This window comes from Siniperca chuatsi, linkage group LG5, assembly GCF_020085105.1.
Source record: "Siniperca chuatsi isolate FFG_IHB_CAS linkage group LG5, ASM2008510v1, whole genome shotgun sequence".
NCBI lineage: Eukaryota > Metazoa > Chordata > Actinopteri > Centrarchiformes > Sinipercidae > Siniperca > Siniperca chuatsi.
Genome location: NC_058046.1, coordinates 22,054,496 through 22,074,616, shown reverse-complemented (window position 1 = coordinate 22,074,616; position 20,121 = coordinate 22,054,496). Strand labels below are relative to the sequence as shown.

Sequence of the window (20,121 nt, the reverse complement as noted above, 5' to 3'; positions counted from 1 at the left end):
CTAAATGTATTAGTATGATGTTTTTTTCTTACTTTTGACTGCCAGTATCTGTGGCTTCTCTACACTATTTCTAACTTGTGTGGACACGCCTCTGCAATTTGTGACGTCAAGGGAGAAATACCAAAGGCAGCAATAGATTCCTACATATCCTGCTCATGTTTGCAATTAGCAGGTTGATGTTTTTTCCTGGTCAGCAGTTCACCTTTTACACTGAACTTTTGCTGTTTTTAAAATTGTGATATTTAATGAGGACAAATAAAAAATAGGCCTACAAAATCCACAGATAGACAGGTTTAATTTTATATTCGATACACAATGTGGCATTTGCAACGTGCCTTGCTGATTTCAGTATTGGCACTTTAAAATAGTAAAAGTTATGTTTTCTCTGTCGATTTAATGGGATAATGAAGGTATCAGAGGGAAGAGCAGAGTTGATTGCACCAACTGTAGTGAGACCCATCCTCACCAGATGGTGTTGTAGTGGAGACTGCTCTGGGTTATGGACCATTGATATTTCAGTATGCTACCATCTGTACCTGGTCTCGGAACAAACAGCCTCATGAAGCAGTCAAAATAGACATCACCATTTCTAACTGTGGTTTTTAACCAGATATTCATGATGCCTTTAACCATGGTGCCTGGCCCACCATCTGATTGAGCTTATTCATAAGTTATGAGTTGTTTTTAAGGAATACACACTTTTATGTAGGGAAGTGATGAGGACATGCACACCATAATTATCTGAGATTGAGTGTCAAATTTAGTTTAGACAGTGTTTTATGTACTGAGGTACATTTAATTTTTTTATACTTTTGCACATTTAATATCACACACACTGTACTTAAACTGTAGGTAATTTCAGCCAAGCAGCTTGAGCACAGTCATAATATTATGTGCTCTTATAGTAAAAAAACTAGGTATTTTTAGGCAGTAGATAAATGTTGTATAAAGCATATTAAAGACCTTAAATCAAACACATTCAAGGATAATCTTTACTGTGATGACAGGATGGTGCTATTAGTCATACCCAAATAGTTTTTTCAATTGTATTATCACACTAAATGGTATGTAGAATTTGTAGTCTTGAAAATGAATTTTTCTACTGATGTTTAACTCAATATACAATATATATTGCTGCTTAGTTTTCATCCTCTTAAATGTGAAATAACTGATTAGTAAGATGTGAGAATAAACAGGTAAACAGGATATGTACTGTACATGTGTCTTTCACCACTGACTACAGCTGCTGCTTTGCTGTAATCCTGCATGTTTTATATTATGATATACTAAGTCCCTCCCTTCTGTCTTTTGGTCTGCCTTAAAATCAAAGAGTCCAAAAACCCTCTCCACTCCACAAGTGAGCAATTTTTTGGGCACTTAAACATTCTTCACATTCTACAAATGGCCCTTGAAGCCTCCATGTCCCCATTAGTTGTGGGAATCTAATTACAAATATCTGATTCGAAGGGGGAATGAGTTAACCTTTGCTCAAATGCCACTGCGTAACCATCTGTGAACGGCTCGGAGGAGGACCGGGCCCAAGGCATTTCTACAGCGACACACAGAGTGATGGACAGCTGGCCTACCTCAGGAACAAAGTGTTCGCGAGGGCCCAGTTTTCTCTCAATCTCTAGAGAGATTTGCTTTCCTATTTGAATGCAAAGTATGTAGGATTTTTATATTATTGTGATGACTGAGTAGCTTCACCACCAAATGCCTGTGCTGGTATGGTTTTAATTTTCCTTTTACTTTGTTAAATGCTAACTGTGGTATAGAAATGTAATTTTGGCTACACAGCAATGTGAATGAGTGTTAATATACAGCACAGTTCATATATAGATTTTCTTGTTACAAAGCTTACCTTACATTTCTCTTCAAGTTGTATGACTTGAAGAGTTACATCATGTCTGTTTTGTTTTGCAAAACATCTGGAGCTAAAGCAGTCGTGCTGCTGGCAGGCCATGCTGTTGGGCCAGCTCTGTGATGTGACTGTAGAGGTTCTTCAGCCTGCGTTCTTTCGACATCGATCTGCAGATAAATGAAGAAAAGTACTTTGCTAAATGTCAGTACACGTGAAATCGATATGTACTTGTTCCGCTGTGTAATCCGGCCTCTTTCTCCCTGATGCCCAGTTACAGAGAGCCATGTTGGACCACTAATGTAATGGAGAAGGCCTGCTGATTCAAATATGATGGGATATTTTGTAGATGGAAAATACATTGTTCTACTTACAAGCAGGGGTCAGATAATGATGGGTTAATACTGTGCCAGTACTTTATGGCTGTAATATGTTACTCTGTTAGCTTTTTGTCAGCCACATATTGTCTCAAGATTCCTGTGTCCCTGCGGCATGGCTGCATTTCATGTTTAGTTTAATCGTCATCACTCTTACCTCGTTCTTTCACTCCTTCAAAATGATGAGAAAAGCCTCACCATTGCCCTTCTTGTTCTAAAGATGCTGGCATGTACATCCACTTCAACCCTTAACCCTACCTCCTTTTTCCATCTGTGTTTCTATCTTTCACTGTCACCCCCTCTCCTGCTTTTTATATTTAATACTTTACACTCTTTTTATTTTTTTCCTCTCTCCTCCAATCTCTGTCTTTCATGTTGCAGGAGGAGTCGTGACAGCTCACCAGTGTTGAGTAGAGCAGAGGCCAACAGCCCCCAAAGCAGGGACTAAGATTATGCAATAGCGCACACATACGCACAGGGACATACAGTTTATATTCTATTATTAGAGTGCTGGCCCCAGTTTCCATTTGTATGCAAGATGTCTGTCTAGTTTTAAGATTAAATCTGAGAAACAGATGGAGAGTGGATTTTATTCTGTATGTGTACATAATGAATAACAGGTGCTTCAGTGCTTTCTAGCTGCTTTCTTGTTTAACCTTTAAAGGCCCTTAAATTGAATTTTTGTCTTCCTGTTGCTGCCTAAACTGTCAACCCTGCCCCTCAACACACACAAACTACCCACATCCCCCCAGAGAACTGCATTTCTGTCTTCATTTTCCCACAAGCAGATTCCTCAACATTCAGCGCTGTTCCACCCTATTCAAGAGTGGCTGTTGTGGCAGAAGGTGCAGGCTTACAGAGGCTGTGAGGTGGTTTGACTTTTGGCAGGAGTTGAGAGGCTGCTGACGTGTGTGTTGGGCAGGATGTGTGTAAGAAGCAGTGCTGGATCCTGTTTTTCAGACCGCAGCAACTGGAGCTTAGCCACAGCTATGGCTTTTAATGCAAAACACACACACACACAGACACAACCTTAGTGTGCTAACCCCAACCTCGACTCTTCCTCATACTTCCGTGCTAACACCACTCGCACACATATGCGTGAATTGATATGTGCACGCAAAGACACTCGTACACCTGCATGCAAACACAGCCCGTTACATAGACAGACATGCACTCTGAATAACAATTAATTTGATGAATTGTAGATTTGCTATGATTTATCTGATTATCTTCATAATTGAGTAGATATAAAAGAAAGTATGACATTTACTGCTTTTGATTGCTGTTTGGCTTATAGTAATATATATTACAGACTCTAGCTGGAGCCTGAAGCCGCTGGTGTAAGAACAGAAGAATGTATTAAACTGCAGTAAGGGCAATGACATCCTGTATAACAAGTTTCTTGAAACAAGCATACCTTGAGATGCCCCCTGCATGCTTTCACAGTAACACACGCACAAACTGTATGTCACACATACACATACACACACACACACACACACATGCAGAGAAAAATAAGGTGCCATTTGTGGTACGGTTTGAAATTTCATGGTTCACTGGCATGCACGCAGATGCTAGAGACAGACAGAGGGTGTGCTTAGGGTGGCAAAAACAAACTGACAGGGCAACAGCAGTGCTTGCGTTGTTATGATGAAGGAGGGTTATAGTAGAGATAAACACATTACTTTAGAAAAGAAAAGTAGAGCGGAAGATGGATTTAAGGGGAGGAAATGAGGGAAACTACTTCTGTCAACAGTTTGCCCACATTACTTTATACAGTAGAGGCTTTCTGTGTGAGTGTGTGCACTTGTGTGTATGCAAGTTGTACATGTGCAGACTTGTTCCTCTCTGAATGAAGTGAAGCAGCGTGTTGTAAGAGGATCAATAGGTTTAGCTGACTGGATATTGAAGGAGCAGGCACACCTCTTACACAGGGTCAGGACATCCCACTGACTGGAGCAAAGAGGGAGGGAGGGAGGGAGGGAGGGAGGGAGGGAGGGAGAGACAAGTGAGAGCGAGACAGAGAGAAGGGGAGATACTGAAGAGACGCTTGACTGTTTTTTTTTCTCTCTCCCCATTTCCTCTCTTCCCTCCCTGGGAGGTTGTGAAAGGGCAGAACAGAGAGGGAGACGCAAAGTAAGAGAGACAAAAGGGGCAAAGCTGAGAGATGAAAGCGAATGTGAGTGTGTGAGTGACTTTGTGTGTAACATGCTCTGTCATGCTGGTGTGACTACCGCTGCCTCTCCAACCGGCGTTGTTGGCTGTCAGGAAAAGGAATGTTTTCCGGAGGAATGAGTCCCTGAACCGGTTCACCATGTGGATGTGGGACAGTAATTTCCAAGCGTTTGCCGGAAGAATCCCACGGAAAAAAGAGCAGCGGCAGCAGAGCATAGCTGGTCCTACAGGGTGGCCGCCTGTGATCTTGCACTGTTGAGACTCTCTCATTCAAAGACAGAGTTCACACTGGGCTTAAGTCTGCTTCCAGTTCGTTTCTTTTTTTATTGTCTCATTAATTGGGATTTTTGTTTATGGAACTCAATGGATTTTATGGTGCTATGTAGTTTGATTTTTAAGTTTTCCTTGTTGGATGTAAGCCAGCCATTTTTGCAGTGATGCACTAGGACCAAACCAGTGAGGTTGGAAGTTCAGAAGAGACTCTTTACTGGAAAACTGGTCTGAATGGGTTCATCACAGCAGTGGACTGCAGTATGGGACACTACATATTATGCTGGGGCCTGCAGAAACTGTGGGGCAGTGTCTGTAGATAAATAGCTAGTTAGATAGAGGGGCTCAAAGGGTGAAAGGTCAAGAGGTAGGGGGATCGATCCTGGCACAGCTTCGGTATGAAGCCTGGACAATGTCCAGGTGTTCCCAGTGACAGGTCCATGATGCACCTCAGCCATTTTCCTTTTAGGAGGCACTCCTGGATATGGTAAGTTTTGGTAGTGGTGATGGTTTAAAGATACATGCAACTTTGTTTACTTCTTTTGTGTGTTTTTTTTTTGTCTTTTCATGGGTTTACTGCAGTTGCTTTATAGTGCACATAAAGGAATATGTGCATAAGTTTAAAATACATAAAATGTGAATTGGTGGGCAGATTCATTTGTTGGCGTGTGTTGTTTTTGTGGTACGGTTTGAACTCCCTTAAGGTTAGCCTAGCCCAGCCCAGCCCAGCCCAGCCCAGCCCAGTGTAGTTTTTTCCCAACTCAGCTCAGAAGTATTCAGGGAAATTTATTGTTAAATGGGCCAGACATTTCCTGTCATTTTCTCCCCCACTAAACTTGATCCATAAATGGGAGGGCCAGTCAGAAATAGCAAGCGCACAGAGGTATGGAGATGGAGACTGCTTTTCAAGAGCAAAACTAGCTGGAAAAACATCTCGATAAAAGTGCTGTTTTGTTTGGTTTCTCTGGTGTCTTGTTTTGATTAGTTATGCTTAGGCTGGGTATCTTATGGGAATAGTTGTCTCACAGCTACGTTAACTAAACTGGAAGGGACACAGAGGAGTCAGTGATGTCATCATAGTGGGCTGTTGGGATATGAACAAGGCTCATATTTCCAACAATGTTTTTCCAGTGGTTTGAGTTTTTCATGCTAATCAGGCAAAAGACATTAAACCTATTCAACAAATGGTAGGGGTAGTTTCATTGCTGTCTATCAGACCTGTTTGTCAACTGTTTTTCTTTGGTATTCTTCTTTGTGGTGTGGCGGTACACATGCACACACATGCTACACTTCACCACATTTTTTGTATTCTTTTCAGTCACAAACAGGCCTGGGCCTCTGCGTATTTTCTATGCTTTGTTTTAAAGCTAAGCACAGACATGCACACCACAGTTCATCCTTTTTTCTGTTGTTTCTCTCTCTTTACACTGGTTGATGATGCATGTAAAGGCAGGAGAGTGTGGAAAGATGAGCTCTAGATTGGATGTCAATGCAATCTACAGTATGTGGCACAAATTGTAGTCCTCAATAGCGGCCATTGATTCAGCTGATACATCTGCTCATATTGCAGATGTATGATGCAGAGGATGAGATGTGCCTGGTAATGTCATTTAATAGTCATCATCATTCAACATCATGTAATAAATTGAGTAGATGTTTTGACTTGAATAAATAGAGGGCCATTTAATGACCTTTTCAGCAGAGACAGTGAAAGAGAGCTGTGCGGAAGTAAATGGAACACAGAGGAATAAATGTGGATAAACAGAACTCTAGGTAGACATCAAGGCACACACGAAAACACACATACACATGTCAACCCAGCTACTCACACACAAAAGTGGGCTGGCCTTTCAATCAGGAAACAATGTCAAATATTCCTTGGTAATCCATGAACATATTATTAACAGACACATGGCAAAACATCCTTGTTCTTTTCTTTCCTCTTCACACACACTGGTAGGGCTTGTCATACATGCACAGTCAAGCTGTATAAACATGAACTTAGATGCAGGTGGAGGTGACAGTAGTGGAAAGTTTGAGTGAACTTGTAATTGGTAAGTCACTGTTTTAATCAGTAGACATCACCCTCAACACTTCAAAGATTCACAAAGTATCAGTTTTAGTTTTTTACTGTGAAATATTTGGGTATAACGCGCACACACTTTATTTACTCTGCTGTTGCTATAATTGAAATTCATAAGCCCTGAATAATTAAAAAGTAAATAATAGTAAATGCTATCAAAAATGTCATAGGAACAGTTAAGAGAAATCATGTTACTTTTAACATGCATTGGCTTCGATACAGTTTTCCCTTGTTGCTGTAATTCCTTTATTAATTTGAGAGAAATCTGACTAAGATGTACTTCACAGTCTGCTGGAATGTATTGTGTTGCTGAATTGGATGGATGTAGCAAATCTAGTGACAGTGTTGCAACAACAATTCAGAGCTGTCATGGTTGTCAGAGTTGAGCATTAGTCTCTGAAAATGGGAGATGAGCCTGTCAGACTCCATTTAAACCTCAAGCAGGGATTTTTTTTCTCTTTCCCTTTCGCTCACTCACACACACACACACACAAACAGTAAAGTTATGCACCATCATAGTGAATGTGAGTGTGTAGGAGTCCAGAGGAGCTTTCAGGAGGATCTGTATTATTCATTGTACCTTGATAATGAACCAGTCCCCTTCCTTCTGTGTCAGACCTGTTGTGTACATGCAGAGTGTAGAGCTTATACACAAAGATATGGATCTGGGTACTGAGTCACAAAAAAAAAACTAAATTCTGTCTATAACATGCATTTACATATGCACTCACCCAGGCATGAACACACAAATGTATCTGCTGTATTTATTTGGGCTTGCAAATTCCACATGCATCTCACACAGAGTGTATTGAGGCTATGGAGGAACATTACTGGCAAATGCTCTCACTCTCTCTCTCTCAGTTAAATTCAGTTCAGTGGTGCTTTAATGGCATGGGAAACAGACATTAACATTGCAAAACCAAGTATGAAATAAAAACATACATAAACAGAAGAAATGTGCTATTAAAATATATACAGGTAAGTAAAATAATAATAATAATAATAATAATAATATACACATAATATAATAATATCTCTCTCTCAGCAGGTCACGCTGCATTATAAGGGTTATTGTTACAGTCAGTATCTTTATCGATCACTGTGCTTCTAGTCTGCATACATAATGTATAGAGACTCTCAGAAGTGATGTAATAATTGACGCTGGTTTCATCCTACATTTTTAAATGCGCAGGGTTTTGCCTTCAGCATCCCAATGAATAAAATGAGATGTATGATTGTCTAAACTTCATTAAACACTAACCAGAAAGGAAATGAAAAGTGTGTGTAGTAATCCAATTAAGTGAATCCAGCGCCTCAGAGACCAGGGGGAGAGGATAGACGAGGCTATATTTAGAAAACTGGGATTGGAAATGCCTTGCTGCATCACTTCTCTCTCCCTCTCTCCTAAATGTTGGAGGGTGTGTATAGTCAGTGGATAATAAATTGTTTAATCATTTTGGTGTTTCTTTCAGCTTTTTTTTTGGCAAGGTGTTAAAGGACATCAAGTTTCACTCTAGCAACCCTGCTTCTCTTCCTCTCTCAGTGGCCCCAAGGGTGGCTACCTCAGATGTATCACATTTTGTCAGTAAGATAACAAGACACAAGGCATTGTTATCTCATTTCTTTGAGGCTTTCTCCCACTGCGCATTGTCATTGATTCTAGCGCTGCTGGGTCAATCTCAACCAAACTTTAGATTACTTTCTATCACTCCAAGTTGTTGGGACTGAGGCGAAGCTTTTAAAATGGGCTTTTTGGAGACAGCAGAGACCTGCTGTCAGTTTTGATGAGACAAAGTCATCACTCACTGTTGTCCCAATGGACCACCAGTACTGAGTGTGTGTATGTGTGGAATACAGAGCCACTGCTGACCTGCAGCATCAATCTCTGCCAGCCTACTGTGCAGGGTTATGCTGATGTACTCAACCATTTTAAGGGTGCTCTCCACTCACTCCCCCTGAAAGGACCACACAGTCTAACACTCCTCTCTTCTTCACACTTTTTCTTCCACTGCATTCTCTCTCTTTTGAGAACAAAGAATGCCCTGTTTCGCCTCCTCCACCTGCCTCTTTTTTTTCTTTTCATTTTTTTTTTAAAATGTTTGGATAACAATTGTGTTGTATTGCTTTGTAAGGACAAAATCCTTGCCTCCGTTTTGATTGGCATTATGCACTAAATACTGTAATTGCACATATGGAAGTCCAAAGTTGCAGAAGTTGCACAAAATTAAACTGCTTATTTTTATTTTGATAAAATTGTATTTGACACAAAGTGAAAAGTATTGGCTGAGCTGCTTGTCTTTATGTAAAATAATTCAAAATGAATTACATTTTTGGCTGCTGGTCAGGCATCACTGTGCATTGTCATAACATGTGATAGGTATTTGTCCTTGTTATTTACATTTTTAGTGCAAATCGTTTATTCATTAAAGCAGTATCAGTTTATTTTTTATTTTTTGTATTTTTTTTTGGCTAGTCTGGGGCAGCGGATCAAGCTGTAAACACAGCATTGGGTTATTATCACATTAAAAGTTGAAATGGTGAAGGTGTTGGCAAACAGTTGCCTATTTACACATCCAGCAGACACAGAGCAACATTAGCATTCATTAAGAGTTTGTCTGGAGTGTTTCTGGCCACCTGACACATGTACATTAAGTCCAATAATCACTCTCCTTTTGGCTTTGTTTTAGTCTCCACCAACTCTTCACAGAAGTATTTTGCCCTTTAGCTTCACCACTAAGTTCACCAGCTGGTTGCTGACGTAGTTAGTAGTGTACAGTAGGTTCATCAGACCTTAAAAAACAGCTGTCTGCTGTGCCTGGAAATTAAGTTGAATGTTGAGAGTGAACCAAATTAGTAAAGTTGCAAGCCATAAAACTAAAACAATTAACTGAAAGATGTTCAAATTTTCTGTAGAGTTGAGAGGAACTGTGTGACATCACACATATTATATGACCCCTTGTTAATATAAAAATATTGATTAGTGCAACTTTAAAAAACAAAATAATCCATTTTCAGACTAATGAATAATTCAAAATGATTGTTAGTTGTATCGCTAGATCAATCTGTTTGAACTTTGGATGCAAAACTTAGCAGAATGTCAAGGCAGAGTAAAACCACTTTCAGTCATGCAATCAAACAGCTGTGCATGCTGCGACAGGCCAGTCTGACCACAAGATCTATGACTAATGCAGTTCTAGGAGATCCTGTGACACACACAACTGAAAAAGGAATGACTTATTACTAGTTTCAGTTTCGTTAATGTTAAAGTCAGGTCTGCAGTGTGTGAATATGAGCTGTGATAGTGAGAATTAACTGGAATCTGTTGTTACTCCAGCTTTCCCACAAGGCACTGCAGTGTTAAATTGATTATGAAGTTACTTGAAGCATGACAGACATGTTCTTACTGATGTTTGAGCCCCCCAGTTTAATCTCCATAGAGGGTAGCACACACTGCTGTTGCTCACAAAGACTCCACTGTGTCACCTTGTCTCTGTTAGAGGAATTTCAATTAGGCCCTCTTTTGAATTGCTAAATGATCGGTTCATTATTTCACACCTATTTTGCAGGACATCTTGCTGTTAGTGTGTGTTTGTCTGAGCACACACACTGAGTCAGTCAGTATTGGCAATCTTCAGACTCTTCGTGCCCAAGCTGGGCTGTTCTCTTTTTCCCAGCCCTCCACTTGCTTCATCATCCAATTTCTCTTTCACACATTGCTGCACTTGGATTTCTTATTCTGTTATTCTGCCACTTATTTACAGTTGATCCTTTTTACCCCTCTTACTTTCTTCTATGTGTTATACAGAAACACCTCATGTGTTTTCGAACGCACCCACGCGCGTGCACACATACTTCCAGAGCACCAAACATACCCCTCAGGTCAGATGAGATGCAGTGCAGAATGAGCAATATCTAGAGACAGTGTTGTCATTAGTCATTACAGCATCTCAAAGCCAAAAACATACTTTCACGTTGGCAGACAACAATAGGCTTACACAGTTTAGATCTATTAGCATCATTAAAATAATTTACCATATCTTTTCTCACCCAGACGAATAAAATGAGTCAACCTTGGTGCATAATTGCCTGTTTATCTAGTTGATGATGGTTTTTTTTCAGCATTTTAAAATAATATATTAACTAATTTAATTATAATATGTCTCATTTGTACCTTTTGCATTAATGAACACAAATCACTGACTGTCTTTTATTCAGGGTGTTCTAGTTTGGTGCCTTCAGCTGTCCACTATGACATGAGCTTGATTAATGATGATTAATAAATACAGAGAAATAAGACAGGAGAGGATCAATGTGCTCTTCATAATCATGCCTTCAACAGTTGTGGCTATATGTCATCATAGTTACATAACTTGCTCACTGGAGTACATATGAAACACATACAAAAGCCACAGTGCTGAAAAGCCCGGAGGCAGCTTTGACATCACATTCATTTTAAATATTCATTTCATTTCAATTTTATTCATCTCAGCCTGTTCTGTCTCTCGCTGCTGTCCACACGGCAGTTGCTAGATAGGGCATTCAATCTTGTGTTCATCTCCGGGACAGATGCAAGAAGATGGACAGATCAATAAGAATACAGCGCGGCAGCTAGACATATTGGAGGTAGGGGATAGCTGCAGGTGCTTATATGAGCTCAGCGTAAATCAAAAATAGAAATGTTACAAGCTAAAGCTGGGGCTAAGGGAGCTGGGACTGTAATGGCAGAAAAGGTTTGCCATAATACTGTCAAGATCCTTTTAACTAAATAGTATATAAAATTGTTGATACAAACAGGGATCAAATGTTCTTTCCAATTTTCCTGACATTCCAATGTCACTGCTGATTCATTGGAAAAATACAAAGAAATAGGAAATATCATTACTCAGACTATGGTGAGTTGGAGTGCTGCTGTGCAGCCTTGTACGTCAGTATTTGACCCAAACAAAACCTGTGGTTAGCCAGCAGATGTTATCATGCCCAGGCCCTTTCCTGCAGGAACAAAGCAGCTCTCTGAGAGTGGCTTGTTATATACTCCCACCACAGCTAAAAAACAAACTGTTGTAATGAAACTAAAAGATGAAGAATAGTGTTTCAAGGGAAACAGTGTGGAGGCCTAGCCCTGGAATTTTCTTCGAGATACACTAAGACTGAAGGGTTTATGCGTCACTGTCTGGGTGTGTTTGTGTTTGGAGGTGGGGGGTCATCTGGCTTTGATTTCTTGGCTGCTGCCTTTGTGAGACGCCGCAACTTAATGAGTAACCTCCTTTTTAGATTTTGATTTCCAAACATGTGTTGATTTATCCAAGAAATGTACACTCATTCTCAGTAGATCTCCAGATCTGTCAGCTGTTTTTAGTTCAACCACCTCCCTTGTGGTCTGCCTTACAAACATAAGACACGGAACATTACTAACGTTATGGGAATTACCTCTTATTAGCAAGAAAACATGATCATGACCATGTTCATCTCAGGGCGGAATTGCGCGTGACAATGATGGTGATTAGGATTGCCATGATGACGACAGTGTTTATGAGGAAGCATACAAACAGATTAGAAAGACTTAGGCTGGGAGAGGGAGTCCCCTCACACACGCACATGTGTGCACACATACCTGGTTGGATTAAGAAATATTACAGACTCATACAGTATTATAATTCCAGCTAATGCTTGCTAGGAAACCTGTGAGGGTAAAGGAAGGTGAATGACATGTCGAGTTGTGTTTATTTACAGTGTTTTATTTTGGCGAAGAATATACTGTATTATAAAGTTGAGCGGCAGAGTTCAAGTTATCACAAAACCTTGTTAGTATAATTTGCACAGTTGAGAGTTTTCTTTGATAATTGTTTCTGCTTTCTTCTTTTGTCTAATTTTATTTCTGCGTTGTGTCAGACGTCCTTTCCAAACTGCATGTCCAAGCTTATAACCATTGTTTAGGACAAGTATTTTTGCATGTACTGGCATATTATGAATGCAATTGTACAGTGCTTCCTTAGAGGAAATACACTCCCACTTGCAAAACCCTACTGTTACACTTCTCATCCATCCGGTAAGACAGACTCTCACATTGCAGGGTGTAGAATAACACTCTCTCAGCAGGACAGGAATGAACATGGACAATGACAGAACATTTGTGACAACACTGAATACCTACGCTTAGCACCCACTTAATTTGGTACACATAGCCAGTACTGTCCCCCTTTTACTGACTGTTCCACAGGGATTTTATTCTTTCCAGTAGCACATTTATGCTTTAAATTTCATCTCCTCACAAATGTGTTTTTATTGGGTTGAGATTAGGGGACTTGGTGGGTTGATCTGCGGGGTGCAGAAGTAAGCTTAAGTCAACCTCATTTTCCTGCAACATCTTGACAATATAAACATATGGAGTATAACAGGGCCCTATGCATTTACATCAGCACCTCCACCAATCTGTAATTTTGACACCCGACAGGATATATTCATGCTGTTGACACTAAATTCAGACCCTGGCATCCACGTCCTCAGACTAGGTGATTCACTCTTCAGTTGTTCCATTTTGATCATGTCCTTAATGGGCCCACTTTATCATCTTCCTCTTCACTGAATTTGGAAAAGTTGCTCTGAAATGCTCTTCTGCACACCATTGTTCCACTGTGTTATTTGCATACTTTATCTGCATATTTGTGGATATTTTGCTCTTTTTGGCTATATCTAGACACTGTATTGCAGCGAAATCCCCGGCGTGCAAATGGTGATGATGGAATAAAAACACGTGACAACAGCAATGTGAAAAAATCTGTAGTTGTTCAGAGATTTATTATAAGTGAATACTAACTGTTGATGCTTGACACTTGCGGCTGTCTTTGACTTTCACGTACATTTAGAAAACAAAACACTGTTGTTTAGTTTCAGGACTGTGATTGGCTAGCCACAGCAAGACAACACAGAAGAAAAAATTAGGACATGCCTCTATTTTACTCCAAGCAGTAACACAATTCACCAGCAAGGACCACACCATCAACGGGATACGTTTAAATGATTTATTACAAGATTGTGTGGGACGCTTGACTTGCTGTTCGCTTGGTTGGCTACCATGTGTGGGGAAGCTTAGGTGGGGAATCCGCCGTAGCACCCGGGCACGACGGACCCCCCTCAGGACCATATGGATAGGAGGAAGTAGAGGAGGAAATAATGGTCGACACTTTGAATTGTAATCTGCAGTTCGTTTCAGGCTGCAAATGTTTACACATAGGGTCAACAGGTTCCTATCAACCCTTTCTGTAATCTTGTTCTCCTCTGTCTGGAGGTTAAGGTTTTTTGTGTGAATGGGGAGGTGTACTTAATAAACTGCACAGGAGGACATAGTATGATTAAGATGTGACGGTAGTGTTCCCTGTGTGTGTTTTGAGGAACAGCTTAACCTGGATTACCTGCGCAGCGGCGAGGGCACCCTTGGCGCTCACTGGCAGGGTATCCCTTTCACACACACACACACACACAAACTCACGCATTGTACAGACATAGACGCACCCTCTTCAAACTTCTCCATAAGCATGTGGCCTTAGCTCTCACACACTCTCACCAGTGTGGTGATGTCATCAGGGTTTTAATGAGAGATTACTCTGACATCAGTGGGACTGTTGCCAAGTTAAACCTATTAGCTTCACCATGTACAGCTACAGCTAGAACTGTGTGTGTCCATGTGTGACATGCAAGAGCCTCTTGAGAACTTTGCAGTCCATGGGTGTCTGCATACAGTTATCATCCATCCATTCATCTCTTCTCTAATGTGTCCATAAAAAAGTGTCTCAGTTTGGCGGCCAAGACAGTGTCTATAATATCCATAACTGAGTGCATACCGTGTGGTGGTTAACAGCAGATCTTCAAAGAGCATAGCATGTGTACTTATGTTGACTGTTTGTGACGTGTGATGTGATATACCAAAATATCAAAACCCCTACTTACACATTAACAACAGCTAAGTGACTGCAAGCTGCACTTAAAAATTATTGCTTTTCATTGTGGGTGTAGTATTGGTTTAAGAATTATTAGTTCATTAAGATATACTTTGGCTTATTAATACTCTGACCTGTTAAGAATGAACAGAAGTATCTTTTTATTTTCCTTTTTTACATTTGCTTGTGTAGATCTTTTCAAATGACATTGATAATTCTGAAATAATCAGTCAATTAATCAAATTAATTAGTTGACTGATGGAAAATTAACTATCAACAATGTTTTATATTAATTGTTTAAGTCATTTATGAAGTAAAAATGTCAAACATTTGTTAGTTCCAGTTTAAAAAATCTAGAGATGTGTTAAAGCTCTGTTTTATATCTTTGTAGATGAAATAATAATCTTAACAGCTTTTTAATAATTTTAATATTAAATTTATTTAATATTACATTTTAATAATAATTTTTACAGCTTATGCTGTGCGATTCTGCTGTGCAATACCCTCCGTCTCTTAATAAGCTACACTTAACTTGACAGTTCATGCACTATTACCTTATACTATATTATTATCATCAACCGGTAGACCCACTTTGTACTTCACACTTATTTTATACTTGGTACTTAATTTATTTTCTGACCTGTATTATAGTGTATTATGTTTTTTGCTTAGTACTTCTATTCCTGTGTGCACTGATGTGATAGTGAGCTGCTGTAACAAAAGTATTTCTGATTCTGATTCTGATGGTTTTGGACCTTTTGTTGGTCAATTTGAAGATGTAACCTTTAGTTTTGAGAAAATGTGATTGTAATTTTTCAATGTTTAGAAGCTTTAGGTTTTGAAAATGAGGTCTGCTGAACAGCAAATTAAGTCAGTCAGAAAGGTGACTAAAAAAGAAAGACATGTGCTACATGATTTTTTGCCTGTCTCAGACATAGTTTTGAGCCCTGAGGCACAAACCCTCAAGTCTGCATGGAATCTGTATTTGTGCACATGAAGATAGATCGTTGAGTCCAAGGTGTTCTGACATGCTTCCTCATCATGAGCTTGTCCAAAAACTATAGCAGTTGCAAGATGCTACAACATGTGATTTTATCATACCCAAAGGGTCAGGTTTTGGACTGTCGGTCAGATAAAACAAGCAAAAGACATCACCTTGAAATTGTGATTTTGTGCATTTTTCACAATTTAAATTTTCGACATTTTATAGACTAAACAATTAATAAAGTAGTCGAAGAATATAATTGATAGATTAATCAATGAAAATAACTGTTGGTTTCAGCCCTTTAAAATACTGGTAGGCTGGTTTGCCAGGTTTCTGATGTGAATGTGATTCTGAGAGCTGTGCTGACACAAGCGTTTCTTTGCCTCTGAGCCAGATTTCCTCATGCTGATCTCAGTACATGGTTCTCACTTCATACTGTCCAGCATCACTTCAGCCTTAACACATCACGACACACTGATGTTGGGAGTGTACGCAGTAAGATGCGCACATACTTACAGTATACACATGCGCAACACAAGTTAGAGCTTTTGTTTGTCTTCAGCGGTCACGCTTCTCCAGACTTTTTGTTTTATTTTGTGTGTGTGTGTGTGGGGTCAGCTGGATGTATAAATAAAATGTGTGTGAGTCAGCTGGATGTATAAATAGAGCACAGGTAAGTCATGCATAGCTGCTGTGAAATATTAAGTGGCTGCTGTGAATAGCTAATTTCTTGGCATGAACCACAGTCACATCCTGCAATGAAGTGTTTGGATCATTTTGAGGGTATATGTTAACATGTTGATCTTTAAACCTCAAATAAAACAATCAGTGTTGATTGTATCACTTCACTCCATCTTTCCGTCCTTGACCCTCTGAGAAGCCCACTGTCATTCTTATTTCCTCATTACACAATCTGCCGTCATGTCCTTAGCAACTGAAGGCTGATTGGTTGTCAGGACCTACCTGTCCCTTTTGAATTCTGCCAGGTCACCATGGCAACCACATTATAAACATGAATCTAGCAGGGGACTGTAAAGGCAGGCAGGAAGTGTGAGTCTAGCTGAGGTGAAGGAATTGCTCCTTGACACACATAACAGCTGTTTTCAAGCGGTGTGACTGGTTGAGAGCTGTTCCATTCACACAAATACAGTGTCGCATGAATCTCTATTACCATTCTATTGTTGTCTCTTAATCACATTACCTTTGCGGATTTACATACTTGAAAACAAATATCCAATCATTGAAATAAATTTCAGTTTTCTTGCAACGACATTGGAGGTGCAGTTGCCATGGCACTAAGCTGCAGCAGTAGCTTTATGCCACAGTGATATTTTATTTTTCATCATGCTGTATCACACCGTCACTTTCTTATACAATTCAATTGGCTCACATGGAGCTTCTTTCTTGATGGACAAATCAGCTGTCTCTGGACAAAGCTTTGCAACAGAGGGGCAACTGAATAAGCTGCCAATGACCTTCCTGCATCTCTTAATTGTCTTTGGAGGGAAACAGTGTAAAATCAGTCACTGCTGTTATTGCATAGATGTCATCTACTTTAGATATAAGATTATCTTAGTCTCAATGTATCATCCAATCTGCTGCCCCTTTGTCATTACATTAAAGAAACCTGACAGTATTTGTAGAAGCGCAGTAGAGAACAGTACTCCTGCTGTGACCCAAAGTACGAGTGAGGCAAAGCCCAGTCTCTACTCTGCTGTGGAGGCAAAGCTCCAATGACAACCCTGGAGCTACTGACTAATAAGGCTAGGTATTGAACCTCATTATTTTATGTTACTGACCAAAATGGTGTCCGTTGCACCAAGTATTGAAACCTGTCAACTACTGAAAGCTGGCATTGAATGTCTAGATTTAAACTAGGAACTATTTTATAATATCCTTTTGTATTATTTACTGCATGGAACTCATTGGAATAATTTTGTAAAATATACAATATTATGAGGCCAATGATTGCTGTGGTCCTAAAAACTGAGACGGTGACCCACCATGACTACATGAATATAACTGATGAGGAACCAATAAAACGTATAATGGCACTGACAAAGAAACTGTATTTAATATGGATCGGTCACGTCATGGCCATCGCTGAATCCGGTGAATTTAATTGAATTAACCCAGTTCAGACAGCATCTAACTTTGAAAACTCTGTTTTGTTTTGTTAAATACAGATAAAAAACGTTTGGAGAAAAACATGTACTAAGGTATCAAAAAATGTATCGTTTCAGTATCCGTACCAAAACATGCCATACAACTAGTCTCTTGTATGTCTTCACTGCAAATGACCTAACACTCCTGTTTCCATCCTCCCTCTCCCTCTGTGTTAGTCCTAGTCTGTCAGGCTACATCGTCCCTAAGTCCCTAACGAGGTTGCTGACCCTGCCAGTCATGAGAGGAGAGCGCTTCGCAAAGCCCTCCCTGTCTTTCTGGCACAAAGCCAGTCAATTAGCTGTTTATGCACTTTTGTACTTAACCTGTAGAGTCTGCATCCTTGCCGGCTCATTTCTCACTGATTATTCTATGCAGCTTTTTTTTAAATGTATTTATTGATTGTTTTTTGCCAATTTCTCACTATTTTCTTTTCTCCTAGTGTCTTTACTGTGGCTTAAATCACAACATATTCCCAGTACCTAAATCCCTTTTTAAGATATGATTTGCAGTATGTCATTGAAAATAAGAACATACTTGAACTGTATTACATCTAGCGTTTGAAAAGCTGCTTGTATGTACACGTTTCAACGTTCAGATACAGTGATTCTGGTTTTATGGCTTTGAGCGTCAGGGACACTGAGTGACGACAGTCACACCATCACCTGGCGCTCTGTCACAGCTCGTCACTGGCACTGACAGTGTGTGGCCGACTCAACATCTAGGCAGACATATGCTTGTGTTACAGGTTGTGTGTTTGTGAAGAGATGTGTGTTGCGTTGTTCTATTGATCTGTGTGCATTTTATTAACATTTTTCATTGTGTGTGCTTATAATACTTGCAGTCAGTCAGCACTTGTGTGTGTGGGTGTGCTCATGTGGTGATGTTCAGATGTTCAGTACGAGTGGAGAAGAATGTTGTGTCTGTCGTTGCGTCTGTGACTTTGACAGCCCTCCCGTCCACCCAGGAGCTGTTGTCACATGCTGGCTGCTTCTGTCAGTGCTGAGCAGAAGCCGTAACTCCACAGAGATTCACGGCTCTGTGTATTTGTGCTGCTGATAGTGCTCTTGTACCTGCATTTTCCCTGCAGAGCAGACTGCCCCCTGCTGGCTGCTGAGAACAGTTAAGAGATTTATCAGTTGGAGTGATTTTAGATTTGATCTTGATCGTAGTGAAGTGTCTGAAAATGATACTACATGATAACAAATGACAGTAACCTCATTTTAAAGACCGTAAATCTTTATGTTCAGTTGATCCTGTCACCATAACACCCTATCTACCAACACAGCTGTATGCTTAGTTTTCAGAAATGTATGTAATACATACAGCATATCTGCTCTACTAATTCTTGCAAACGCATTGGCTCAATTGCTGTCACTGCTGTGCGTTTGACATGTATTTCTCATGATACAACATTTTACACTGTTGGTTCTAATTGATTATTGTGGTACTCTGCTCCCCCCTAGTGGTGGAAAAGAGCTATTACCAAGGTTAGGGAGTGAGATGGGGCTCGGGGATAGTGCACTTAGGTTGGTTTCATCCAATTCCATTAAATAAAACTTGCCCTGACATGGGTGACTTAGTCATCTTGTTCTTGGTTTTATCAGTATTTCAAATTATTGTTATTTTAACCTGAAATAATTTGTGCAAATTGTGCAGTTTATGGAATAGTCATGCTTGATTTTCTGTATCCCACTGTTCACTTTTATGCTAATCAGCAGTTAGTTTACCATGTGAATATATGTGGAAAGTAAGTACGTTTGATATGCCCTACACATGTTAGATCAGAATATGAGCTTACCACTGTAACTTATACTGCATTTGGATGGACTCTCACGATTCAAAGCGGCTCCATGCAATTTAAAAAAATGGATGGAGAACAAAGATAAAAACACTATCAAAAGTGTATGGAACACATGGTTTATTTGGTAGCCTGTTTTTACACTAAAACTAATGTCACAAACACACACACACACACACACACACACACACTCCTCACCAACAATCTTGGGGATCACCCAGTGTGCAATAATCAAGTTGGGAATTTGACATAATTTTATCTACTGGCAGTGTGCATGGAGAAGGAGGCAATATGGAAGATAGAAACTCCAGCATCACCTGCAGTGGGAGCAACTTTATTGTTTAAAACTGATGTGTTTCAGTTTAAATATGGACTTCTGATGGCCACCATGTCATTGTCATCTTAGTTTTCATCTTTACTGTACACTAATCATCATACTACTCTTATCAATCATAAAACTTTAACTTTAACTGTA

The 20,121-nt window shown here is 39.8% G+C and overlaps 1 protein-coding gene across 10 annotated transcripts in view; it reads left to right on the top strand.

Annotated features, from left to right (window-relative positions):
- pde4d (phosphodiesterase 4D, cAMP-specific) overlaps positions 1-20,121 on the top strand; it is a 178,344-nt gene that overhangs the window by 117,462 nt on the left and 40,761 nt on the right. Inside the window, exon 1 of one of the 10 annotated variants that reach the window (XM_044195858.1) lies at positions 4,275-5,167. The exons of the other annotated variants lie outside the window; for them this stretch is intronic. Coding sequence (XP_044051793.1) covers positions 5,079-5,167 — 89 coding nt within the window. The 5' untranslated portion in view covers positions 4,275-5,078. Of the gene's footprint in view, positions 1-4,274; positions 5,168-20,121 lie in introns of those variants that run through there. 10 annotated transcript variants of the gene reach the window in all.